We start from the raw sequence: 27,018 nt of genomic DNA, 5'->3' as shown, positions 1-27,018 counted from the left end.
AGTTGGCTGATTCAGAAAGGTCTGGCTAAACTGGCTTTAAACAGCTTCCTATTTAAATGAATTGTTAGCAGTTCTTGAGTACTTGGATTAGCCAGCAGGACAAGTAATTTTTTTAATGTATAAATTAAGTCCCAATTCATCATACTTATTAGGTTCATACAGTTTTCAAGTTATGTAATTTATAAGTTTAAAAATCCTACTTTTAGACAATACACTTCAGAGACTTGCTCACTGAAAATGCCATCTTTCTTTAAGCATGGAGGAGAGAGTGTGCCGACCTGCTTTGTGCAGTAAGCACAGGGCGTGTTATTCAGGCTGCTTCAGCTGTCTGCCGTGTTTGGGACTGCAAGCCTTACCTGGATCTTTGATCTCTCCTACCCCATATTCCTCCCCCTGGCTTCTCACAAAGGATCTTGGTGGAGAGAAGGCACCTTCACTTGAGCTTCACAGAGTGAGGCCTAAGGGGCCAATGCAGCCAGTGGGGAGGACACTGGAAGACACCTGGGTCCAGTTCTTTTACCCTCCAGCTATACTGAGGCTCAAAGCCTGACCACACCATCGCCCACACCGCTAACCCAGGGCTGGGAGAGGGGAGGCGAGGCAGGAGTTGTATTCTGGAGGGCGCACCCCTCCCAGTCTTAGAGGGGGTGGTACCACTCATTCTCTTTCCATAGGCTCCTTTGCTGTTTAATGGCTGTCGTTCTGGGGAGATCTTTGCCATAGATCTGCGTTGTCGAAATCAGGGCAAGGGCTGGAAGGCCACCCGCCTTTTCCATGACTCAGCAGTGACCTCTGTGCAAATCCTCCAAGAAGAGCAAAACCTGATGGCATCCGACATGGCAGGAACGGTAGGGGGGTAGCACTTGATGACTCAGGCCACTGGAGCCGCTGGTGTAGAGCTCTGCCAGGTGAAGGACTCTTCAGCAAAGACCCTCGTGGTGGGGCACGTGGCTGGCTTATTCGGACGAGTGTGTAACTCTTGATCTGAGGGTCATGAGTTCGAGCCCCATGTTGGGTGTAGAGATTACTTTAAAATCTTTTGGGAGAGAGAGAGCCTGCGCCAGACAGTAGCGGGGGAAGGGCAGCTGGAGACGAGCTGTGGGCTGTGTAGGGCAGTTGCTTTCTCCACCTGGGAGCCCAGCCTGGTGTAGACTGACATGAAACTGGTTTTGGTGCTTTTGAAATTTAGACTTCCCTCACTCTAAGAGGTGTTTGGAGACCACCTTGCCCTGCCTGGGTTCACTAGTGTACCTCCTGGACCCTCTAATGGCCCCTTGTGCTTTCCACAGATCAAGTTGTGGGACCTGAGGACCACTAAGTGTATAAGGCAGTACGAAGGTCATGTGAACGAGTACGCCTACCTGCCCCTGCACGTGCATGAGGAAGAAGGAATTGTGGTAGCAGGTAACCTGGGGAAGGGGAGCTCTTTCTGTCCTATCAAATGGCAGAGGGAGAAATTACTCCACATCACAACCTCGTACGTGGGACTGTGGGCTGCTGGTCGGAGACACTAGATGGGACATAGAACAGCACATTAGTAAGGAGCAGTTAAATGGCCGCCAGGTGGGACAGCCCTTTGTCCTCACATTGGTGGGAGAACATCACCTCAGTAACAGGCAAGTTACGTGCAGTAAAACATTGAGACTTGGGTGTCCACCTGGTCAGCATTCAGTGTGACCTTTATCCTATCCTGTTTAAAAGCTTAGGCTCCCTGTACTTTGTGCTCACTTTCCAGTTTTGGATGTTGAGAAAAGAAATTAAGGTAATTGTGATGGAACTGGTTCCTGGTCCCCTTAACACTATCCCTGGGGATCCCTATCTGCAGAATAGGAGCAGAGGTGTTGAGCTACTAAACTCCCTTGAAAAGGGCTACAAGTTGATTGCAGATTTTGCTGTTTCTGGGGCAACAGAATATTCTGATAGCATGGAAGTTCAGTGGTTTGACACATGAAATAGTAAGCCCTTGACATCAAGGAATATGTTCTTGGTCTTGACATGTCCTCAGATTTGCAGATACGCCTCCAGAATGTACTTATTCTCTGTGAATCTTCTCTTGTGCCAAAGAAGCATCACTTTGTTAGAACTTTCTCAGGCTGTTTAGCTTCCTGTTTAAGCCTAGTTTCCACCTCAGTAGAGCCGCTGTGCTCTAGGTAACAGGAAAGAGAGGAGCCCGTTGAGAGGCAGACGTGGGTGGTGGGCTAGTGCAGTCCTCGACGTGCCAGGCAGCCTGAGCCATCACAGCTGAGGGAGTGAGGTGAAGTCCGAGAGACCCTGATATCTGCCCCCCTTTCCTCTGAAGATCTCCAGCAGCCTGTTTGGGCTGCTGCAGCCAGGGCTGCTTCGGCGCCACGTTCCTTCCGGCTGTGAGCTCCAGAGACTCACCTGGTCTTAGAAACTGAGCCGTCAAACCAGAAACCGCTCTGGTGAGAATGGTCACCTGGTGTGTCCCCAGGATATACTGAAGGGAAGAGATCTTCCTGGTTACTCTTTCACAAAAAGGAAATCAGTTGCATGTCACCTAGACCAGGGGGCTGGGCTCTCCCTTGAGCAGCCCTTGACATAAGAGAAGCAGAGTGGCCACCTGTTCGCCAGGATGCCTGGGGACACCAGCCAGTGCATCTTGTCACTTGGAGTACCTGCGACTAGTTGTAACTCTGGAGCACCAGGGAGACCTGTGACTTTGATTTTCAAGAAGTACAGATTATCAGCAGAAATAATTTCCATTTGAGTTTGTGTTCTGGCTCAGTGGAGTCCCTTAGGAATCGTGAGAAGCCGTGTCCACATGTATACAAGTGCTCCTGTGTGTTCTAACCTGCCATGTGTCTTCCCTCTTTCTTAGTGGGCCAGGACTGCTACACGAGAATCTGGAGCTTCCATGATGCCTGCCTGCTCAGAACCATACCCTCCCCACACCCCACCTCCAAGGCTGACATCCCCAGTGTGGCCTTCTCTTCTCGGCTTGGGGGTTTCCGGGGAGCCCCAGGGCTGCTCATGGCCGTCCAGCAGGACCTTTACTGTTTCTCCTACACCTAATTCTACAGGATGCAGCCTGGAGGGATGTGGATTTGACGTAAGGGAGGAAGGAGCAGCCAGACTTCTGCCACAATTGCTGTTTCCGCTGAGGGCATTTTAAATGGATGCTCTGTGTACACAGATCCCATCCATCCAGCTGCCGGGAAGTAGGTGCTGTTTTATGTGGAGACACTTCAGTAAAGTTCTTTCAGTTAAGTTGTGAGCTCAGAGAACTCAAAAGTCCTTTTCATAAAAGGTACTTATTTCCTTGTTAAATTCCTTAGAATAGTCTGTGGCCCCCCCTCCCTTTTTTTTTTTTTAAACAAGAAATACTTTTCTAAGGGCTGAAGATTGGCAGTAACTAAATTAAAGCTGCTGCTTTCACCAAAAGCCCTCTTAAGAAGCCCAATGAGGACATTGGGTGAGGCTGTTCGTGCAGTCAGTGCCTGGGTCCCGGAAAGCTGTGCGCGTGGACTGGAGAAAGTCAGCTGGGGAGACCGGGAAGGCGCGGGGGGAAGGGGGGTCATTTCTCTGAGTCTCTAGAGATGAAGACTGAAGGCTGGATTTTGGAGTCATTTTTAAAAAGGCTTCTCAAGACTTATTCAGCATCCATAGCAGACCTCGCTTTCTCCTTTTACCACCATTCATAGGCATTGGAAGGAAAGATGGATCTTTCTAGATGCTAAAGGTTTTAAACAGGTCCTAGCGTGCCTTTGTTGGGGTGCCTTCCAGAACGTTAGGTATAATAGCTCCTGTTTCTATTACGGTGACTTGAATGTCAGATTTAAGGGCCCCATCTCAAAGAAAATTGGCTTTGACTTTTTGTAATCTACAAGAAGCACTTTGTGAGATGTTTATACAGCGTTCAAGAACCTGTCTTTCTACCAAACAATAAACTAGAAAGAACCATGCATGTTTCCTCGCTTCTGTGAATGATTTAGATCAGGATTGATGCTTGTCCGCTACAGCAACGAACCAGCTGCAGTAACGTCTACTCAGATCTTGGGGGCGGGGTAATAGAGATAGACCAGCTTTAATGGCTTTGCCAGAGAGCTTTCACCTGGCCCTCCAGAGCCGCCGTGCCCTTTCCCGCCTGCTCTGTGCACGCCCCAAGAAGCTGACCTGCAGGGACTACAACGGTGAGCTCCCTGGTCCCCCTCTGGCTGGGCTGTGGGCGGCCGTGGCTGTGTCCCTCCACCCAAGGCCGCAGCCCCTGTTGGAACAGCGCACTCTCTGGGTTCCAGCAGCTTCTCCATTCGTCCCTTCAGATCTCCTAGTAACTGTACCTCACTGTTGCTAGCCCAGGAACTTTGCCAGTTAAGCTCTTCAGTTACTCCCTTGAGTGGTAGTTAATTCTGTTTCCTGCCAGAACCCTAGTACGAGAACCAAATCCAAAAACAAAAATGATGAGACCATCAGATTGGTCATCTGATAGATGAGCTACACGTTATGGCAAATATTTTTAGTGTCTCATTTTATAAAGAACTTTCCCCCATCTTCCTTGATCCTTGTAACAACCCATAAAGGTGGCACAGCAGGAGTAATGTAAAAATTATTAGCATCCCTTTACAGGTGGGGAAGTCTGGGCACAGAGACACTGACTTGCTCAGATCTCAGGCCTGTTCAGCAGAGAGACTTGAGACCACATTCCCTGCTGCTCAGGATCCTCCAGTCGCAGACGACGCTCGTGTTATCAAGGCAAGTGCTGTGGAGAAATCAGGAAGTGGCCTGGTGCCAGCGTACGTGTGCAGCTAACAGCCCATGATCTTGAAATCACCAGGTAAATGCACTTTTCTGGTCCTCAGCAATGGTAGGATTTGTAGGTGGTCAGTCATTTAGATTTGGCCCCCGTATCTCTGCAGCCCTGGCACTGACCTGCACAGCGGTCTCAGGAAACACCTACGTGACTGAAGGGTCCAGGTGGCCACTGTCACTGCAGGGTCTTTTGGATCAACTTTGGTGGCGTGTCCCTGCCCAACACACAAGCAGAACTGCTGAGCCATGAACACTCACTCTTGTCCCCACAAGTTCTAGGTTACCGCAGTATACAAGTTCATTACAGGATCTGCAATTTAAAATTGCTGGCACTGGCCATCTAACGCAGTTTCCCCCACGGTTCTGTATTGTTTCTGTGGAGCTGGGAGCCCATGGGTGGCTACCCTGTCCAACTTGGATCCCTCCCCAAGCAGTGGAGACAACAGGACTACTCAGGAGAGTAGCAGGGAGTTCTGACATGATGGCCCTGTCCCCATATACCTTCTAAACAACACCTGTGTCCTGGCCCAAGTTCCTTGTTAGGCAGACACAGTTATCAAAGAATCGTTTTCGATTTCCCCTAGGCTTTTTAAAAAGGGAGGGAGTGGTTCTTTAAAAACTCTAAACTTAGCAAATTTGTTCTTGATCTCTGGTTAGCAGTCACTTCTAACATCTGGTATAGGTTGTATGAAAAGTCAGACTTAGCTGAGAAATTAAACATTATGGTCTGTTTGCTTGTTAACATAATGCCCCACAGTCCGGATGAAGTATTTTTTTTCTCTTCACCTGCACATCTATTAGGGCATTTTGCCCTGTTCCCCAGTGACAGCAAGAGGTGGAGGATGAGCCGGCGATGGGACGCAGCACCACGCTGTGATGATACATGGCTGCTTGCTGGTTTGTCACCTTGTAAGCGGCTGAGAGGACGGCTGCTCTGCTTAGCACTGGGGATAACAAACGCCCACAAGATAAACACCTGCTTCACACCATCCTGCTGTGTAGCCACCTTAGAATTCAGCCAGCCTAACGTGCTCGGGAGGGCGGACAGCCTCCTTGGTGTCCCCCAACGGCTCCCCAGAAGTGTCCTTTGAGACCAAGTTAGCCCCACTCACCTGTCAGCCCTAGATCTGTCCTGGCCGAAATTTTCCACAACCATCTCTGTAAACAACTGCAGGCCAAACTCGGTCTCCTCTTCATTCTGTGCATGCTGCGGCGTCTGGGCCCTTTCCCGTATGCCTCTCCGGGCTACCCACTGCGTGGCCCCTGCCACAGGAGCAATCTTCCTGGGTCCCTGCGTTCAGTGTGGTCTTGTGCCTCAGAATGTGTGGCCTTGAGATTGGGTCATGTGTGCCTTGCCCCTTTTGCCCCATCTCCACCTCCTGCCTGGTCTCAGGACACAAATGTTTCAAGATTCTCCCTCACCTGGGCCTCCGAGCAAGACGGACTCCCCTCCTTTCCATCTGTCAAAGTCCCACTGTTAAGTCTCAGAAACCTCCAGAAAGCTTAGCTTTGCCAGCATCATCGCCTTTTCATTCTTACAATCCTGTGAAGTAGGTGACGGTCACTCCAATATACTGAAGGAAAAAAAACAAAGTGACTAGCCCAGGTCTTCTAATAAGTGGAAGACCCAGAAGCGTCTCCTGCTCAACCCTGAGATCCATTAGGCCCCTTGGGCTTGACAGAATGGGACTTTTTATTTAAGCCTGGAAGTTTAAGATCTGGGTTCGGTTCAACCTAATCCTCCCTTCTGTCCTCTTTCCTCAAGACCAGCCATCTTTGTCCCCCACAAGTGACCTCTGGACTGGTTGGCCTGTCTCTGTTCCATCTCCTGGCTTGTTCCTGCCCCCCACCCACTTGCGCTCTTGGCTTCATCTCAATTAAGAGCAGCTACAGCAAAAAGGACTTTCTCTGCAGAAGCCACAATCTGAGCAAAGGCACCCGGATAATAAATGCTGCCGATAGCCCAGGGCTGCCTAAACCGAGGTGACATGGTGTCTGGGAAATGGAAGCGAGATGTCTAGGGCTGGAGGAGCCAGAGCCTCGAGAGTGATTCAGGCTGGAGTTAAGGATAAGGTGGCAGCTGAAACCACAGCAGTGGATGAAGTCACCCAGTATTGGCATTATGGGCCAGTGGACTCTGCCAAATTCCACCAGACCCAGAAGGACATGCTGTGGTCTATGAGTGGCAGTTTCAAAGATGGCGTCGGTCATATGAGCATATCCCTAAACTACACCTTCTCTAACTCCACATACCTCTGTCCCATTTGTGCTTCAGTGCTCTTAAGTCTGAGTTTCCCAGGAACAAAAAAAAAGGAAAAAGTTGCACCAGGTGTAATTTAACAGAAGGCAGAACTCAGATTCTAAAACGAACCCCATCGGTGGTAAGAGTTATGGGCTGCCATTATGGGTTCAGTTTTCTCCCCCTGGAGCCCTCACCACCAGAAAGTTCTGAAATTCTGAAATTGAAGATACAAATATGGAGGGGGAAATTACCATTTTTTTTACAACCGGAAGCTGAGCTCCAATGGTACAAGCCAGATCAACTTGCTTCATCTATGAGCCAGTTTCTGTGATGTTTTAGTGAAAGGGAAGTAGTGCTCCCCTTTACCATGATGAACAGATGTAAAGCTAAGGCCTCCTAATACAACACAGCAGGTACCTTTTTCTCTTATCTGGAAATGCAGAATTCACAACCCGAGGAGGAGGAAGGAAATTTAAGCTCTCCCTGGGCAGGGGACACAGGGCGGAGCGCAGAAGGCACTGAGGCTTTTCAGGGCCGCCTGGAATCAAACCCCAGCTTCGAGTCTCACTGGTCAAGCGACGCTGGGCTTCCGAACCTCTCTGAGCCAGTGTCTTCAGCTATAAAACACGAACACACTCCCTCCCTCCCAGTGTGGGTGTTTTCGAGAATATCAACCATATTTAGTCCCAGCAGTCCCTGGTGTTAACTGGCACCCATGTATTGGGAAGTCAAACCAGTAGAGCGAAACCCAACGGATGCGGAAGGGTCCCCCTGTGTCCCGTTGCTCAGGAGACCATGTGGTTCTCAGCCACAGCTAAAGCCTTCCATCCCAGCTCTCCAGGTGCTTCACCAGTGATCCCCACCTCGGAGCAAGTCTTTCAAACTGGAAATTTGTTTTAAGTAATCTCTGTGCCCAACATGGGGCTCATACTCGCGACCCTGAGATCAAGAGTTGCGTGCTCTTCCAAATGAGCCAGCCAGGTGCCCCAAACTAGAAATTTATTAAAGCCTTTACGCAGCCACCCCCTAAAGGGTGGGGGAACTAATCTGCACTATTAGATGTCACGATAGTGGGCTCTCCGGGTGGGGGCCGGCGGGTGGGCAGTTTCTGGGGTTGCAATCATGTCCTGTTTCTTCATCTGGACACTGGTTGATGTTATGTTCAGTTTCAGAAGATTTATCAAGTGGAAATTTGTATTAAAACAGTTCAATAGTTTAAGCCATTTTCATCCCGAGTTTAGCTGGTTTTCACCCCTTCAGTTGAGGCTGGGATTGGAAGTATAGGACAAGAAAAGCAAACGTTTGGGGCGCCTGGGTGGCTCAGATGGTTAAGCGTCTGCCTTCGGCTCAGGTCATGATCTCAGGGTCCTGGGATCGAGTCCCGCATCGGGCTCCCTGCTCCTTGGGAGCCTGCTTCTCGCTCTGCCTCTCTCTCTCTCATGAATAAATAAATAAAATCTTTAAAAAAAAAAAAAAAAAGCAAACGTTTGATTACTTCAACACTGGGTCGCTTCTCTTTACTCTCTCGGTCTGACTAATGTAAGGAAGGGCGTGCAGAAGACTGTCCTGCGTCATTCCTGTGTGGCCCGGCAGACGCGTGCTCAGGGCCGCCCCCGCAAGACAACGGGACAAAGGGCCACCACCATACACCCCTCCGGTCCACTCACCCAAAAAGCAGGGGTAAGGATGAAAGGGATGAGAACAGGACAGGGAAAGTCGAGGGAAAGGACAAAGATGAGAGTGTCCGTGCCCACGAGGAGGAGGAGGAGGCCATGGAGGACGGACGTGGGAGTTGAACAGAGAAGGCAGGGCAAGGGACTGAAAAGGGAAGCAACAGATAAAAAGGTAGAAAAATTTTTCCCAGGGTTTCCCTAGGTCAGTAGCAACACCTAGACTCTTCCGTGAGAGAGGACTCCCCGTGGACTGAGGCCCCACAGCTTCCCAAGTGAAACTGAGCACACAAGTCGCCAGGCAGTGGCCCCCGCTGCGTCTGACACAGGCGGCCCTACTCGGGGCCGGGCTGATGTGGCTCCCCCACCCCACGGCCAGTGGCCGCCCGCTGGGGAAAACTCTGATGAACAGCGCAAGTGCAGGGCCATGGCACAGCCAGGGAGCATGCGTGGAGCCCTCACCACCAGAAAGTTCTGTGAGCAGCCAATAGTACCCTCTCTAAAGGACTAGCCACCAAGTTCCCTGTTAGCAAACAGCTGGAGGCGGCGATCTGTCTAAAAGCTGAGGGAAAACAGCCCGTCGTCGTGAGATGAAAACCCCTATCACAGTTCTGTGGTATTTAGCTCTGCTTTTTTCTAAGTTCTTATTAGAGTAATAGACGGAGGTATTAAAGGTCAAATATTACCCCAGAAGCATGCCTCTCGCTTGGCTTCTGCTCTGAAAGCCACCAGCTACTTTCCTATCAACTAGAAAGAGGCCAGGTCTACTGAGGAGGTTAAAGGAAAGAGCACAGTCCATATTCAGCAGGAAGATTCCTTTATAATGGCGAATTTGAGAATACACAGTACGAGAGTAGGGCCTGAGTCACTGGGCCACGGGAGGCCGTAAGGACGCGGGTCCGAGGAGGACCAGCGCGTGCCGGGGCTCCCGTCACACCGACTCATGCCAGGACCGCCTGCCACGTCCCTCCCTGAAGCGCGGCCCACCCACCAGCTCTGTCAGGAACTACGTCGCACTTCATTCTTCACGTTTGGCCACTGAAGATAAAATCCGCCCCGATGACAGGGTTTCAGCACAACAGTCTTTCCAGTCATGAGAGATGGATGTCCCGGCTCTTGGTGAGAAACAAAAGTTCACTTGACTTCTCTTGCAAGAACCAGAGAGAATTTTTTTCTTAATGATCCGTTGAAATATTTATATATATTTAAAACAACTAACAGTCCATTCGGAGCGCTGTTTCCCTGGAAGATTCTCGTTATCACCCCTCCAATAGCCAGAGGGGACATGTATCAGGGAACAAAGAATTAAGACACTTCAAAATAAGCAATAAAAATCCTAGTGCAACACTCAGAAGCAGATGGTGGGCCCGCAGGGGCGGAGGGGAAGGACGCAGGTGCTCTATTTAGGAGCAGGGTGCAGCCTCTGGGAAAGCCAAGCGGACACAGAAGCATCACGAAGCAGGAAACCCCGCTGGGGAAGGCCCGTTTCCTCCCGTGCTCTCCCCAGTACTCGGGGCCGAGGACCCTACCCCCTACCCTCCACCCATGCCGGTGACCCGCACACTAAGTTGGGCAGTCTCTGATGACTGACATCGGCCGAGGCCTAGAGTAGGGATCCAACCCCAGAGGGCCCCCGGAGATTCCTGTCGGGCCATTCCAAGCAAGAGGTACCTGGGAAAAGGCAAGGAAAGGAGAGGCTTCAAAGGCTCACAGAGAAGAAGCAAAAGGTGACTAGCGACACAGTGGCTCTGTACCTGGCTCTGTTCTGTGGGGAAGACCTGTGGCCGCGGCCACCTTGTCCCCGTGCTGGGGACAGACTGTGCTAAGTCTTCAGAGCCAGCAGCAGCCTGAATATGCTCCACGTTCCCTTCAGATGTATCTACACGTATATTTGTATCTTTATTATTTTTGACTGAAATAAACGCAACGGATTCAGGTTCATTCCCCTTTGCGGGAAGCTGCCCGGACCCCTGCGCTGAGGGGCTCACACCTTCGGGCCGGCCGCCAGGCTCGCCCCGGCTGGCCACCTGCCCCACCCCCACCCCAGGAAAGTGGCCCCAGGAGTAGAGGACACACACTGTGACAGGTGCCCGGCAGGAGGGCCGACCTCAATGAGACTTCTGTTTCTAACCCTGAGAACCTAAGGAATTGTGAAGGACGCGGAGAGGGAGCTGGGGTTAAAGGTCACCGGGCTTTTTATTGCAGTTAAAGCAGACTCGGACAGGATGGTCCCAGCCTCGCGAGGGGACAGCCCGGCGGTCGTGGGAGCACTCGTCACAGAAGCCCTGTCCGCAGGCCCGGCAGTGGTGCTTGGAAAGCTTGATGCTGAACTCCTTCCGGCAGCTGTGGCAGTGCAGGATCTCGTGGTCGGGCACCCAGTACGCCGGCCTGGCCGCGTCCTTCACCAGCCCTGCGGAGGGACAACAGCGAGGCCCCCCGGGCCAGGGGGCACCGTCAGGCTCTTCCCCGGCTCGCGGCCCTGCCGCCCCCGCGCCCGCCTACACGGCCACGCCGGCGCCCCTCACCTACGGAGCTTGTAAAACACGCACAGCCCTGGCCTGCGCCCACACCATGCAGGTCAGACCCGGAGCTGCAGCCCAGGTGCTGAGATCTGCGCATCTACTGAGCTCACAGGTGATCCTGAAGCGCAGCTGCATCAAGCACCATCGGGGCCGGCCGCCCGGGTGGCTCAGTCGTTAGGCGTCTGCCTTCGGCTCACGTCATGATCCCGGGGGCCTGGGATCGAGCCCCGCATCGGGCTCCCTGCTCCGCGGGAAGCCTGCTCCTCCCTCTCTCTCCCTCTGCCTCTCCCCCTGCTTGTGCTTGCTCTCTCTCTCTCTCTAATAAATAAATAAATAAAATCTTAAAAAAAAATAACCACTGGAATAATGATAAGCCCACAGGGCGCCTGGGTGGCTCAGTTGGTTAAGCGAATGCCTTCGGCTCAGGTCAAGATCCTGGAGTCCCGGGATTGAGTCCCGCATCGGGCTCCCTGCTCAGCAGGGAGTCTGCTTCTCCCTCTCCTGCTCCCCCCTCTTGTGCTCTCTCTCTCACTCTCTCTCTCAAATAAATAAATAAAATCTTTAAAAAAAAAAGAAGCCCAGACTCTGGGAGTCAGGATATCTCTTCATTCAAATCCCAGTTCCACTGAGCACGTGCTAATTAGCGGCTGCAGGATCAAGAGAGGTTATCTAACTTCTCAGGACCTTGGCTTCCTCCTCTTCAACAACCCACATTCAAGAGCAGTTACGGGGATTACAAGAAATAACGTGACACGTCTGACACACTGGCCTGGGACCCAACAGCCAGTGGGCGCTGCGCAGGTGAGCCGTTGGGGAGCACAGGCGGCCAGCTCTCTGTGCCGAGGGCAGCCCCGCTTCTCCCAGGCAGCCGAGAGCGGATGCAACCTGAGCTTCAAGCCTGGGCAAATCTATTCCTACCAAATCTATTCCTTGAGTCAAAAGCTCATCATCTGCTCACCTTTGAGCCACAAGGACGGTAAATCAGATCCAAGTGATTTCTACCACCACCCACCCAGGAGCCTTCAGTCGCTCCCCTGCAATGGGCAGAAACACCCCAGGCCCAGCCAACCGTGCCCAAGCCTTCCACACACACACTGGAGGGTTTCCCTTCCCCTCCCTCTGACCCTCCTAGTTACAGGTACCCCTCACAACTGGAGGTGAATAAGGATCTTAAATCCTTAATGAGTAACAGCTTGGCTTGGCTGGTGTGGTTGATTAAAGACAGCCACAAACTGACACTCCTGCCCCCTCCCTCAAATCCAGGCAGGCTTTGTGACTACAGGAGTCTACGGCAGAGGAGTCTTCCGGCCCCAGACCTTCAAGACACTGGTGGCTTCTACCTCCTATCTCTTGGGATATTGGCTCTTAAGAGTCCTGAGCCCCCACGTAAGAAGTCCAACGACCCCTGGAGAAACCATGTAGAGGCGCCTGAAGAACACATGGAGATGGGGTCTACCAAGCCCAGCCTTCCAGGCAGTCCTGCCAAAGTGCCCAGCGTGTAAGCGAGGTTGGCTTGGCCCCTCAGGACACAGGCTGCCACACTGGACTATCAGGTGGCAACTCCAGGCAATGCCACCTAGACCATAATAATTACCCTTCCTGACTCAAAGTTGTGAGACATGATAAAATGGTGTTATTTCGGGGCACCTGGGAGGCTCAGTCGTTCAGCGTCTGCCTTCAGCTCGGGTCATGATCCCAGGGTCCTCGGATCAGGCCCCGCGTCGGGCTCCCTGCTCTGCGGGAAGCCTGCTTCTCCCCTCTCCCACTCCCCCTGCTTGTGTTCCTGCTCTCACTGTGTCTCTCTCTGTCAAATAAAATAATTAAAAAAAAAATGGCGGTTGTTTCAAGCCTTTACATTTTCAGGTAGTTTGTTATGCAGCAATGGATGGTGTAAGAGATGGCCTCCAGGATTAAACATGAAACCACTAAGGTTCAGCAGAAGCAAGCAAACGTAAATTTTCCGTCAACTCCTTGCTGCCCAGCTCAATCTAGGTCAGCAAGCCCGACACAGTGACAGCCCGGGGCACTCTGAAACCCCTCATCCCACACACACTACACCCACCTAGTGGTATGTCAATGGCTGTCACCACGGCTCCCAAAGTGCTCTGCACGGCCTCGCCCACCTTCCGAGCAATCAGCGTCCCGCCTTCATCGTCAGCCTGTGCCTCAGTCACATCTGTAGACAGTGAGAAAGGAAAAGCCGTCACCTCTTAGTCATTTCCCAAATGGGAAACTCGGGGCAACCGCAGAGCGCTTCTGGATTCTTCTCCCAGGATACCACTGTGCTTCCTGCCCTGCAGTGAGCTCTGGTAGTCCTTGACCTCCACCCTCTGGAGCTGTTTTATAACCTTCCTCTCAGGGTAAGCCAGAAAGGTTCTAGGAGCAGGACCCAGAACCTTCTCCAGGAAGAAGACCCAGTCTAAGCCATGTCTGGTAAACACAGGACAGGGTGAACCCCCCACCCCCAGGACTCGCACCCCTAGGACTCTATGAACAAAGAGCTTAGAGGACGCCGGCCAGGGCCAGGCGGGCAGCTGCCGTCGTTAGAGTGACGGGGCTGGAACGGGGTGAGGCATGAGAGAGGGCCCCCCCACCCCTGCAGCTCCTGGGCCCCACGTTACCTAACTGGACATTCCTGGCTTCATAGCAGGTGTCACACACCCGCACGGGTGCAGGGCCCCAGCCCCGCTCGGGCACGGGCCGGGTCTTGGACGAACAGCTGTCACAGAAGCCCTCCCCGCAGGCGCGGCAGTGATGCTTGGTGTCGTTATCTTTGAACGACGTAGCGCACTTGTTGCAGCTCTGTTCCAAGCCCAAAACAAACAGAAGGGCAGGTATTATTCGTTTCTACCAGCTGAGAAAGCCAGCGAGACCCCGGCAGAGGACCCCAGGACCACTGAGAACGGCAGGACCCCGACAGCAGTAATGGAGAGAACCTGAGACCTCCAGTCACATAGAGCGCACCCACTGAAGCCCAGCTGTGACCCATTTTCTCCTGAGATGTGCCTGGAAAGCCACCTCAAATCTGTCTGGCTGAGTCACAGCATCCTCAGAAAGGACTCTGCTAAGTCTAGCAAGAAGACCAATGAGAATTCATTTTTTTTCCGCGGCTTCTCAAAGGAGCCTTTGGGAAGGGGGTGAGGAGCAAGCTTCCTGTCCCAAAGTGTGTGGACCAAAGCTGAGGGCTCCCTTGCTGTGGGCAGAGATTTTTGCATCAAGCCACATGACCTCTAAATGCCCCTTTTACTCCAGATTCTGTTATCTACCACCTCAGACATCTGACCAATAAGAACTACCCCTTGGAGGCAAAGAAACTATAATCCACCAAAAAGAGTAACCGCAGAGTAAGACAAAGAGAAATCAATGGGCAAGAGAACATGGCTTCCTCACGTGCCCCCGCTTTCTAACGCTCTGGGATCGAACCTGGCTGAAAGAGAAATCCCACGCCTCCCTCACAGAGCAAGCTTAGGCCAGGGCAAAATGGCACCAGCAGAAGGGGCCACGCCAGGGATGCAGGGGCGTCCTGCCGCACCATACCAGGATCTGGGAGTTGGGCCTCCAGTACGCAGGGGCAATCTGGTCTGTCAGCCAGGAAGTCACAGCCTTGGTGGGCCCAAGGCTAAGCTCAGACACCGACTGAGCCATGAAGTTCATCCCGTCCAAGAGGCGCTGGGCAGCATTATTGTTGTCCTTCAGAAATCCATCAGTCTGAAATGAAAATGCAGGCTCCCATCATGCTCTGAGTGAAGGGAGTAAAGGCAAGGAGGGAGACGGGATCTCAGGTGAGTTGTACACTCATCAATGGCCAACTCAGAACCCACAAACTCCCTGGCAGAGAAGAGTGGGAACAGATCACGAATCCCTCCAGCTTCTAGGCAGTATCACACCCACCAGTCATTACTGACTTACTCCCTTCACGGCGACCATAAGACGTGGTGCACAACTGTTCAACTCAGGCCTTACCTGCCCATTAGCAAGATGTACAATCCAGGAGGTATTCGAGTAAAGAGGGCACCTCCTTCAGGAAGCCCCCACCCCCACCCCAGGCTGGGTTAGGAGCCCTTCCTCTTGGCTTCCTCTAATACCTGTACATTGTTAAGAATCCTGTTTCCATGTGTAAAAACAGTACCTGTTTATGTATTTGACTCGCTATTAGACTGAGCTCTCTGAAAATAGCCTACCTTTTTCATTCTTGTATTTTTAAAGTATCAGGTTCAATTCTGGGCACAGAGTACTCAACCAATACTTGGGCTGACATAATGACTGAGTGAACGAACAGAAGGGGAGGGGCCTGTATCCCCTAATCCCAAGAACCATGACGAATGTGGCCTAAAAGGGAACGATGATATCACTGCTTTCTTGGAACAGAACCATCTTACCATGGAGACAGCGGCATTCACAAGAAAAAACACAGGTCCAAAAACAAAAGACATTACTCAGAAAAGGTGTAGTGAGAAAGTTATACTAGTCAAGGCCACATTAAGTCCTTGGGACAGGATGGCCCGGCCCATCGTGCCAAGAGGGTGGGCTCCAGAAATGAGACCATACCACAGGAACACATTTTGGTGGGACTGGAAACTGGAGAGAAGAACAAACAATAAGGAAATCTTCGGTTTTATGGGAGCTATAGGACCCCAGAAAGCTCAAGATGGCTCTGCAGGTAGGCCTGTGAGGCTGACCGGTACCTTTAGGAGTCACCCAGCAAGGGGAACAGCACCAAGTAAGGTAAGTCCCTTCGAGAAAATCACTCATCTTTTTTCTACGAAGAGACAAGGTTTGGGTGTATTGTAGATTTACTGGTAAGAACAAGAGCACATCACTGCCTCCAAACAGATTTGTTTTTCCAATATCTTGAATTCAAAAGTCAAATTAAAAAATAGTAAGGGTCGATAGAAATCCCCCTTCTTAGAATGTAGTTCAAGAGAATTTTCCAGAACAGAGGCTTTCACACATAAAGAATGTCACTATAGCATTTTGATAATAAAAAAAATCATAAACAGCATGAATGGTCAAAAAGAAGGGGATGGAGAATCAAACCAGAACATGCGACAGAATGTTCCAGTGACTACAAATGTGAATCATGAAAAGTGGCAGCAATGTGAAAGTAAAACGGAGGTATGAGAAAAAGCCGGTAAATGGCACGTAAATTATACCTGCATCTACACACACATGCATGTGGAAATGAGAATATGAAAAAATACCTTATTTGCTAAGGCAGTATAATAAGAGCTCAACATTTAGTTTAAAGTTGTGCTTCTAATATTCAGGCAAGAAGAAATGAAAATAAGTAAGGGTCTAGGACAAGAAAGGCTCTCCAGATCCTGCCTCCCTCAACCACCAAAATATTAAAATTCAAGGTGCACCTTAATTCTACACAAGTTCCATTCTCCACACCCATGAATAACTGAATGATACGAGAAATGAAGCAGCTCTTACCCCAGGCCACACGTGCACAATCTCTGTCCGGACCACCGTATCCACAGGATCCTGGTTCCCAAACCAGTATTGTCGGCTCCGGTAGACCACGCCGCAGTTGGGACATTCGATCACATACCTACAAGCAGAGCAAAGAGGTACTGTTACCGGGCCAGGTGCCTGGCAGACCGACACACCACAACCCTCAGCTACATCGTCGCCATTTAAACTCACCCAGACCAGGCATACTTTGCGAGACCCATCCAGGGGGAGTCCGTGGAAGCGGATGTCTTGGGCACTACGCTGACCTCCTTGCCTCTCTCATAGCACGCCTGAAACATGGAGCACTCCACCAGCTTCTTTTCTGTACACCAGACCCCCTGGCCCCTTCGTGTCCCTGGCCAGGCCCCTTCCCACAAACCATATCAGGGTTTGCAGACCCTGAGTTCAGCGCAGCAGGGGAAGGGTCGTTTCTCTAAAAAGGCCAGTGCCCTAAAAGATCATGAATTGAATGTGTACCCATCCCAGGCCCCAAAACGGAGCTGTAATTTATACCCGCCCCCGAAAAGCCATTAGACTGGGTTCCTGCAGAGCACTCCCGCTCTGGAGAAGAATGAACAGTCAGTGTATATGCCCCTGGCATACAAAGCTCAACAGAATAAAGGGAAAACAGACTGGGAAATAAATCAGTAAACAAATAAATAAACCAAGGGGCCCCAGCAATGGAGGCATGGGAGTTCCTCTGGTTAGAGCTGGGGAGAAGTCCCAGAGAGAGTGGATTTGAACATCAAATACTTCGGGACACAGCAAAGGGTGGCCACTAGTCTTTCCCAAAAGCAGAGCAGGATCAGCAAGCCAGCTGCCAGAGCAGAGCACTCACCTTGCAGGTATAAACTCGGTTGTCATACTGGTGGGAGTATCTGCAGCGGCTCTTGGCTTCATGAGGGACTCCTTCTTTCCCATGATTCATGCTGTTCTTACATCCAGCCCTGAGTGAAGCCCAAAAGCTGACAGTGAGGTGGCTAAAGGAGACCCCGGCACTCACACGGGGGAGTGGGACCCTGAGCCGGACCCAGGGTTATGAACTGGGCCCCGAATCCTGAGCACAGAGAGTGCCGCGTGTGTCTCAGAAATCCACACGCCTCTCTGATACGAGACTCAACAGCACGACGGAAGTGAGGCCACTATCACCCTTGTGTGCGGAGAAAGGAGAAGAGAGGGAGGACTCTCCTCCTGGAAAACCCGCGCGGACGGCCCCACAGAAGGAATGGAGGAGCCGGAAGATGCCGCCCTGACAGGTGATAAAACCTGAATGGCGCTCAGGAAACCCCAAAATCCAAAAGAGCACAAAATGGGAAGTTGAACGAGAACAGGCTGCCAAGATGTAAAACAAAAACCAACCTCCAAAATTTGGCAATGCATTAAAAGGAGGCTTAAGCTGAACAAGAAAACATTCCAAATGAACAGTGAGCTCTGCCATCCTGACAACGCAAAAACAAGAGAACAGGACTTTAGAATTTCACCATGATAGAAGGGAAAGTTCTGGAAACCCTGGTGAGGCTGTCAGAATGGAAAAGTGATGATCCAACAGAACCTAAGCCCCTCATGCTGGGCTATGGGGTAAACAAAAAGGAAGGTAAATCACGCTGGCAACTAACATCCCGCTTTCCTCTCCAACATAATCCTTAGCTCTCCCCAGCCCAGACCATATCATCTAAAAGCAAATCCTTTTTACAGATTCAGAGCCAAGGTGGTGGTAGTTCAGTGCCCAGCAGGTAGCCTGCATACAGGGTTCAATGCAGGAAGACCATTCACAACAAAAGGCTCAGGTCTCCTCCTCTAGAGGGATACAGGTGGAGGATGTGGGGCAGTGGTCCTGATGGGAGTGAAGACAATTCAATGGTGAAGAAGATGGCGGGGTGGGGACCCGGAGACTGCGATCTCACCGACACATTGCATTTAAGTCCCCTGAGCTCCATCAGACAAGTCACCAGACTGTGATTTAATAGCCGTCAACAGCTCAAATTAATCCAGGGATCCTTAAAGTGTGGCCCCAATGAGCAACATCAGCATTACCTGGGAGCTTATCAGAAATGCAAATTCTCAGATCCTCTGTCAGACCTACTGAACCGGAAACTGGGGAGGCAAGGCCCGACGTATTTTAACATGTCCGTCAGGTTTTTCTGACGCATGATCAAATGTGAGAATCGAGGCTCCAAGGCCCTGGTAACAAAGTGCGGTCAACAGACGGGGCAGCACCACGTCACCCGGGAGCTTGTCAGAAATGCACAATCTCACCCAGGCCGCTGATGCAGAATTTGCACTCTGACAAAACCCCAAGGTGCTGCACACACAGATTACAGTTTGAGGAGCACTGCCCTAACTCAATGTTCTCAACACATCAGAATCATCTGAGGACCCTTTCAAACGCACCAACACGAAGGGCCCCACCCCAGCTCTGTTAAGTGAGCATCCTCAGAGGTGAGGCCCAGGCCTTGGTAACTTTGAAAGCTCCCTGGAGAATTCTAATGTGCTCTCAGAGTCTGCCCTCACAGTGAAAGGAATCAACCAGGACTGACACCTACTACAACAGAGCTTTGTACACACGAGGCTGGCAAATGTGAGTTAAGCAAGCGGAATGACTACAGTGAAAAGCCTTGGTAGGAGAAACGTAGAAAAACAAAGCAACCTAACGTTTTCTGTAGTAAAAACCTGCCCAAGCCAGAAGCCAGCCAATTTCATATCTAAACCAGTTCGGACTCGTCAGAGGACTCTTCATAGCCATGTATCCTAGAATCCCTTACAACCTCAAAGTGTGGTCCCCCGACCACCGGGATTCACCTGGGAACTTGTTGGAAATACACCTTCTCAGACCCCAACCCACCCTTAATTCAGAATCTGGAATTTAACCAGACCCTAGGGGACCTGCACGCACACTGAAGTCTGAAGTCTGCGTCTCTTTGCCCAAGATGGCCAGCCTCACTTACCCACAGCTGAGGCACAAGGAGGAGCAGGTGAAGTATTCATCTGGGAAAAAGGAGCTGTGCGCCATCTGGTCATCAGGAATCTCACCGCTGAAGCGGTCACTCAGTGCCTGCCGAGGAGGGAAGGCGACACATGAAGGCACTTGGCAGAGAGCCCCACGCTCTGGCTCTTACCGCTACTTGCCTTTCTAAGTTCCCCTCGTCACTGGCTTATTTCTTACAGTCTCCACTGCTGGAAGAGGCAACCCAATGACTTCTGCTCCTTACCTTCTTGGCCCAACCTGCACCCATCCTCGCCAGAGGAAACCTCAGAAGAACCAGCCCATTCCCCCTGGAGGTCAGAAGGAAGCCAACAATGTTACTGTGCTCTCTTAATTACCCTGGAGGTTATAAACATCTCACACACTCAGTCTTTCATGCAAAACCACCACAGATCCTAATGCCATTTCATCCTTTGAAGCTAGAACCAAGAAACGGAGACCTGAGAAGAGGCCTCGTCTTTAAGTCAGAGACAGGCAGAGCTGAGTGGTGAGCTGGGAGTTCCCTGGGCCTCTATCCCAGTTCTAACCACAGGCGCTCTTTTGGCGTTTACTAGGCCACAGAACTAGCTTGATGTAGAAAAAAAGTCATCAGCCAAAAAACAAGGAAGAATTATTGTAGTGTTTGGCAGCCTTTTATCAACAACAGTAACCTAAAACACAGCAAACGGCCAAAATAAATGCCAAGAAGAAAGATAAAGTATTTGCAAAAGCAAACTGAAAATTTTATGTTGAAAGGCAGCTTCCATGTCTGGTCCTCTGTTTTCACTCACTACTTTACACACAAAGCATCCTTCAAGCTGATTTCTTCCCCCCTGCCCCCCAGGCCCTTACTCATATGCAGTGGAGAAAAGTTATATAAATTCAAGAGAAATGGCCTTTTCAGACTTTAAAAATCATCATATGCATGCAGCTCCCAGCTTCCAAGTTTCAATCTCCCTTTCTGAGGCAGCCACACACTATTCAGGGGGAAGAGAAAAGTGGCCTACAACAAAAAGACAAGATGTTACTTCCTTTTAAAAAGGCAAAAGAAAATTTAAGAGGAGGGGTGCCTGTGTGGCTCAGCCAGTTGGCTGTCTGCCTTCCGCTCAGGTCATGGTCCCAAGGTCCTGGGATCGAGCCCCACATCGGGCTCCCTGCTCAGTGGGGAGTCTGCTTCTCCCTCTGCCTCTGACTCTCCGCCTGCTGTGCTCTCTCTCAAATAAATAAAATCAAGAAAGAAAGAAAGAAAAAGAAAGAAAGGAAAGGAAAGGAAGAAAGAAAGAAAGAAAGGAAGGAAGGAAGGAAGGAAGGAAGGAAGGAAGGAAGGAAGAAAGAAAGAAAGAAAGAAAGAAAGAAAGAAAGAAAGAAAGAAAGAAAGAAAGAAAGAAAAGAAAAGAAAGAAAATTTAAGAGGAGATTTGGGAAAAGAGCAGATTAGGTTTTAAACCTAAGTTCTCAAGCTCTGAAGGGAATTTCACTTAATGGGAACTTGTTAAAGTTCCTTCTCCTTTTCTCAGTGAAATCGTTAATATCCCGAGTTGCGAACTCGAGTGCTGATAAAAGCACCTGAAGTCAATGTTGAGTCAGGTCAGGTGTAAGACAGGAAGAGTGGCAAGGAGTGTGTCAAAGTGAGGGTGCATGACTCACCCAGGCACGTTCAAACAGCTTCTGCGTGGATCACACTTGGGATCTGCCAGCTATGGCCGAGCAGGTCACAATCCTTGACTCAGACCAACAATAAAGGTCTGACAAGTAATATATATAAGTCCTGTCCTCTTAGGGGTATTTTGTGAGGAGTAACCTAGGAAAACACTGAGCTTTGAGAGAGAGAGGATACAAATGAATATACAGATGAATATTAATAATAATCAAAAGCAGAATCACTCACTAGCCTACACTGCTCTCCTCTGTCCTTTTTATTCTTTTAAGATTTTATTTATTTATTTGAGAGAGACACAGTGAGAGAGGGAACACAAGCAGGGGGAGTGGGAGAGGGAGAAGGAGGCTTCCCGCTGAGGAGGGAGCCCGATGCGGGACTCAATCCCAGGACCCTGGGATCATAACCCAAGCCAAAGGCAGATGCTTAAGGACTGAGCCACCCAGGCGCCCCTTCTTTTTTTTTTTTTTTTAAGATTTATTTACGTGAGAGAGAGCACACATGCAAGGGTGGGTGTGGAGGGGCAGAGGGTAAGGGAGAGAGCGAAACTCAAGCAGATTTGGCGCTAAGCTCGGAGCCCCATGCAGGGCCCAATCTCACGACCCTGAGATAAGACCTGAGCTGAAACCAAAAGTTGGAAGCTTTAACAGACTGTGCCACCCAGGTGCCGCTATCCTACTTCTAAATAACCTATCCTACCAGGATTTTTTTGGTCTCCCCTCTTCCACGAAGCCTTCCCAACCACTCTAGACATACCACACTCTGCCTTCTCTGAACACCAGTTATATTCAATACCTGAGGTACATATTGAGTAATTGGGCGATGATGCAAAGTTATGGCCCAGTTGTATGGATATTACCTCCCAGACAAGATCACACATGCTGTGAAAGTCGTTTCCTACCTTTGTATCCTCCACTGCTCCTAGCGAAGCAGCGAACCTAAAAGGTTCTCAACTAGGACCTCTGGAATGAGGTGGTCCAGCACCAACCCCCATGTGCACACCAAACCCGCCCTCCCCTCCTCACCTTGGCCCTGCCTCTGTGCCAGGCTTCATCCCATGCCCACAGACTCTCAAATTTAAGGCTAGGGGCGCCTGGGTGGCTCAGTCGTTAAGTGTCTGCCTTCGGCTCAGGTCATGATCCCAGGGTCCTGGGATCGAGCCCCGCATCGGGCTTCCTGCTCCGCGGGAAGCCTGCTTCTCCCTCTCCCGCTCCCCCTGCTTGTGTTCCCTCTCCCGCTGTGTCTCTCTGTCAAATAAATAAATAAAATCTTTAAAAAAAAAAAATTTAAGGCTAGCTGCTCCCTGATTGGCCAAATTACTGAGAATTCTTACGGCTGTATTTCTCAAATAGGTAGGTGCATAGCTGTCCGGGACTGGCTGGTGCGAAAATAGAGCATTATCTTCCTAATGCATCAATTTACTGAAAGATTGGGGGAGGAAGTTTGATAGAGATAAAGCAGACATGGGTAGAGTATGAAACTGAATGGACAATCTGCATAAACAAAACATAAGGGGCGCCTGGGTGGCTCAGTCGTTAAGCGTCTGCCTTCGGCTCAGGTCATGATCCCAGGGTTCTGGGATCGAGCGCCGCATCGGGCTCCCTGCTCCGCGGGAAGCCTGCTCCTCCCTCTCCCACTCCCCCCCTGCTTGTGTTCCCTCTCTTGCTGTGTGTCTCTGTCAAATAAATAAATAAAATCTTAAATAAATAAATAAATAAATAAGACACCCCCCCCGCCCCAGTCATTTCAGCTTGTCACTGGTGGGTCTGCACCCTCTGTGCTTCTATCTCCTCATCTATAACAAGCGGCTGCTAGGAGTACCTTCCTCAGTAGGCATCTTCACAGATTACACGGTCAAGACCAATGGAACTTACAGATGAAGAGCACGTGGCATAAATTAAGAGCTCAAAACATTCACTGCCATTATTAACCATTTTTATTGCTTTTTTTTTATGCTGATAATTTTCTTATTTTCTTCCTTAGATACCCTCCTACCTAACCCAGGTAATGCAAGGGATCTCTCTCCTTTCCATCCTTTCCATGATAGCTCACTGGTCTTCATAGCTGCTTGCATTTGCTGGTGAACATTTTATTTTATTATTTTAATAAGTTCTACACCCAACGTGGGGCTTGAACTCAGTGGGCGAATATTTAGCTGCAAAAAGATGCTTGCGTATCAGGGTGCCTGGGTGGCACAGTCAGTTAAGTGTCCTACTCTTGGTTTAGGCTCAGGGCATGATGTCAGGGTCATGAGATCAAGCCCCATGTGGGGCTCCACACTCAGCGCAGAGTCTGCTTAAGATTCTCTCTCCCTCTCCCTCTGCCCCTCCCATCTGTGTGTGAACACACTCTCGCTCTCTCTCTAAAAATAAATAAATCTTGGGACACCTGGGTGGCTCAGTCAGATAAGCGTCTGCCTTTGGCTCAGGTCATGATCCCAGAGTCCTGGGACTGAGTCCATCATCGGGCTCCCTGCTCAGTGGGGAGCCTGCTTCTCCCTCTGCCTGTCACTCCCCCTGCTTGTGCGTGTGCAAGCTCTCTCTCTCTGACAAATAAATAAATCTTTAAAAAAATAAAAATAATTGCTTCTCGGCCTTTTGGCTAAGATCAAATGTAAAAAAATAAAAATAGGGCACCTGGGTGACTCAGATGGTTAAGCATCTGCCTTCGGCTCAGGTCATGATCTCAGGGTCCTGGGATCAAGTCCCGTGTCGGGCTCCCTGGTCAGTGGGGAGCCTGCTTCTCCCTCTGCCTCTGCCTCTCTCTCATGAATAAATAAATAAAATCTTAAAAAAATAAAAAAAGGGCGCCTGGGTGGTTCGGTCGTTAAGCGTCTGCCTTCGGCTCAGGTCATGATCCCGGGGTCCTGGGATCGAACCCCACATCGGGCTCCCTGCTCGGCGGGAAGCCTGCTTTTCCCTCTCCCGCTCCCCCTGCTTGTGTTCCCTCTCTCACTGTGCCTCTCTCTGTCAAATAAATAAATAAAATCTTTTAAAAAATAAATTTAAAAAAATGGGCGCCTGGGTGGCTCAGTCGTTAAGCGTCTGCCTTCAGCCCAGGTCATGATCCCAGGACCCTGGGATCCCTGCTCAGTGGGAAGCCTGCTTCTCCCTCTGCCACTCCCCCTGCTTGTGTTCCCTCTCTCGCTGTGTCTTTCTCTGTCAAATAAATAAATAAAATCTTTAAAAAAAAATAAAAATATTTTTTTAAAAAGATGCTTATGTATCTAATGGCGGAACAGAGGAAGGAAAAAAAAGAGATCACTAAGGAATGTAAAAGCTACTAAAGAGGTATAGGGGAAACCAAAAAAATAATATTTTTAGCCCCAGGGTTTTTTCTTTTAAACAGGTAACTGGAAGGATAACCTAAGTACTAGTTGCCCTTAGGGAACATATCAAATCTGGCATGAGTTCACCAGCTGGGCTGAATTCAGGGGCGATGGCACTCCCCAGCAAATATACAACTGCAGCCGAGTAACCGTGACAGCACGAGGTTCTTTCTGTTCCAAGTGGCCTGGCTCACTTCTCTGAAGGTTCTCCAGAAAAATGGCAGCAAGGATCTCAAAGCTTGGCATGGAACAACCTGCAGGCTGATTTCCATGGGGCATGTGCCCACAGAACCTCCACTGTCACCTGCCCTAGACAAATTAACTGCTGGCTTATGCTGCCCAGGGCAGCCATAATCTCTTATGACATCAGAAAGAGAAGAACTCCCAGGCTAACGAGCCTCCTCACTCAGACACTGGTCACCCGACCTCTCACCCGCTGGGTAACACGATAAGCATCTCACCTCCCTCACAAGTCAATGAAGAGCTGGCAGCTGGTAATGAATCAGACCCTAACAAGCTTCAGGAGGACTGACATCAATCAAGAGTAGGGGAATGTAACAGTAGAACTGTTTACAAAAAAATCCTGATGTTAGTGTGTTTTAGACACAAGGGTAAAGAGAAACTATCCTCCTTCTTCTATAGCCTGATTGTTCCTTTCCAATGTAGACACTGCCACCTAATCCACATATTTGTCTTTCAAAAATTCCAAACCTCAGGGGCACCTGGCTGGCTCAATCAGTAAAGCATGGACTCTTGATCTCGGGGTATGGGTTCGAGCCCAATGTTAGGTGTAGAGATTACTTAAAAATAAAATATTTTAAGAAAAAAAAAATTCCAAACCTCCCATCATTCCAGGTTTTCTTGGGCTCTCCTCCTCCTGAGGCCCCAAGCTGTTAGAGGAAGGCAGGGAGACCTCTCCTGAGAAAGCTAGGGAAAGCATTTGAGGCAACTCCAGAAAAGGTTGCCTGGAGACCAGATGATCTTGAACTTTAGTCACCTTGGCAACAGTATGGCCCTTTCTATTGAATCTGTAAGGTTTAGTCCCAGTCATCAAAGGCTAGCAGGGAATTTTCTGATTCAAAATGGAGACTCTTACGTAATCACTGATGCCACCTCTCCCCACAAAATATAATAACTTATATAAATAGATACTTCCTGATGTGACAGAATTGGAAAGTCGGAGTTTCTACACTTAGAGATCAGAGGCTAAAAAAGGTATTATATAAAACCTATACAAATTCAACTATAAAATGGTTCTCTCACGTATTCAGAACTGTAAATACAGACAACAGTTAATTCAGTATCAATTCCCTTATTCAATAGAAAACTAAGCAGCTATCTTTAAACAGATTTACTTGCTCAGTGAGGGTATACTCTACTGGGAGATGTCTCAGCTATTGCTCCCATGGAACCTGAGCAAAGCACTGAGTGGTCAAGAAGTGGGAAATAATCCTGCTAGAAAAGAGGGATTGGAGCCTGGACCACACCGTGGCCAACTGGCAGAAGAACGATCAGGTCAGCATGATACACCAGGAAACAACTGAGCAGGCCACTAGAGAAAAGGCCTGCAGACCTCTCTCCTGCACACATTCTGCAAACTCTTGCCTCCTCATCATCACATTTCCTATTCAATAATGAACATGAAAAGTAGCACTTGGGCTCCCTCTGAATCCAACAATGCTATATGAATCAGGTGGAACCTCATAAATAAGATACAGCTAATAACTTTTTAACATATACTAATGGCATTAAGAATGTGGTATTTTTTTTTTAAGATTTTATTTATTTGAGAGAGAGAACAGAGGCAGAGGGAGAGGGAGAAGCAGGCTCCCCGCTGAGCAGGGAGCCCGATGTGGGGCTCGATCCCAGAACCCTGAGATCATTACCTGAGCGCAAAGCAGACACTCAACTGACTGAGCCCCAAGAATACGGTATGTTTTATGTACTACTATAGAAAGATGACCAAGATGCATAATAAAGCAAAAAAAAGCAAGTTGTAGAACAGTAGGAATCATATGATCCCATTTAGGGAGAAAATATATACATCACATACATATACTTATGTATGCACTTATGTAGGACTAAAAATTTCTAGAGGCATATACAAGTATTAACAATGGTTACGATGGGGGTGGGGAGGGACCTTAACTTGAACCTTACACATTTCTGTACTATTTGAATTGTTTATCATGAACACATATTGCTTTTAGAAATTAAGGAATGACTTTTTAAACATTAAAATAACCAAACAAATACAATTTATGGGAATATCCTTTCAAGAGGCAACTGGCAATATGTTTCGGGAACCTTTAAAGATGGCTGCACCCTCTGACCTTCTTAGAAGTAGAATAACTATTGAGAAGAAATATATAGCACTGGGTTAAAAGCATAGACTTGGTAGCCAGACTAGCTGG

General features: G+C 49.6%; 2 protein-coding genes across 9 annotated transcripts in view; one reads left to right on the top strand and one right to left on the bottom strand.

Annotated features, from left to right (window-relative positions):
• Positions 1-3,923, top strand: part of DCAF4 (DDB1 and CUL4 associated factor 4) — a 29,740-nt gene extending 25,817 nt beyond the window's left edge. For all 6 annotated transcript variants that reach the window (XM_081830303.1, XM_081830305.1, XM_081830302.1 and 3 more), the window contains 3 exons: positions 675-848; positions 1,290-1,404; positions 2,840-3,923. In XM_081830303.1, coding sequence (XP_081686429.1) covers positions 675-848; positions 1,290-1,404; positions 2,840-3,033 — 483 coding nt within the window. In that variant the 3' untranslated portion in view covers positions 3,034-3,923. The remainder of the gene's footprint in view (positions 1-674; positions 849-1,289; positions 1,405-2,839) is intronic.
• A 5,556-nt stretch (positions 3,924-9,479) lies between these two features.
• ZFYVE1 (zinc finger FYVE-type containing 1) overlaps positions 9,480-27,018 on the bottom strand; it is a 58,462-nt gene continuing 40,923 nt past the window's right edge. For 2 of the 3 annotated variants that reach the window (XM_081830285.1, XM_081830286.1), the window contains exons 5-12: positions 19,604-19,710; positions 17,497-17,605; positions 16,851-16,948; positions 16,638-16,755; positions 14,739-14,909; positions 13,823-14,003; positions 13,264-13,377; positions 9,480-11,089 (exon numbers count right to left, since the gene is read on the bottom strand). In XM_081830285.1, the coding sequence (XP_081686411.1) occupies positions 10,857-11,089; positions 13,264-13,377; positions 13,823-14,003; positions 14,739-14,909; positions 16,638-16,755; positions 16,851-16,948; positions 17,497-17,605; positions 19,604-19,710 (1,131 nt within the window). In that variant the 3' untranslated portion in view covers positions 9,480-10,856. Of the gene's footprint in view, positions 11,090-13,263; positions 13,378-13,822; positions 14,004-14,738; positions 14,910-16,637; positions 16,756-16,850; positions 16,949-17,496; positions 17,606-19,603; positions 19,711-19,867; positions 20,777-27,018 lie in introns of those variants that run through there. The other variant, XM_081830287.1, reaches the window with a different exon arrangement.

Source organism: Leptonychotes weddellii, chromosome 9, assembly GCF_054177405.1.
Source record: "Leptonychotes weddellii isolate Sample4059 chromosome 9, ASM5417740v2, whole genome shotgun sequence".
In the NCBI taxonomy this organism is placed as follows: domain Eukaryota; kingdom Metazoa; phylum Chordata; class Mammalia; order Carnivora; family Phocidae; genus Leptonychotes; species Leptonychotes weddellii.
Note: the sequence above shows the minus strand (reverse complement) of the source record. Positions and strands in the feature narration are given on the sequence as shown.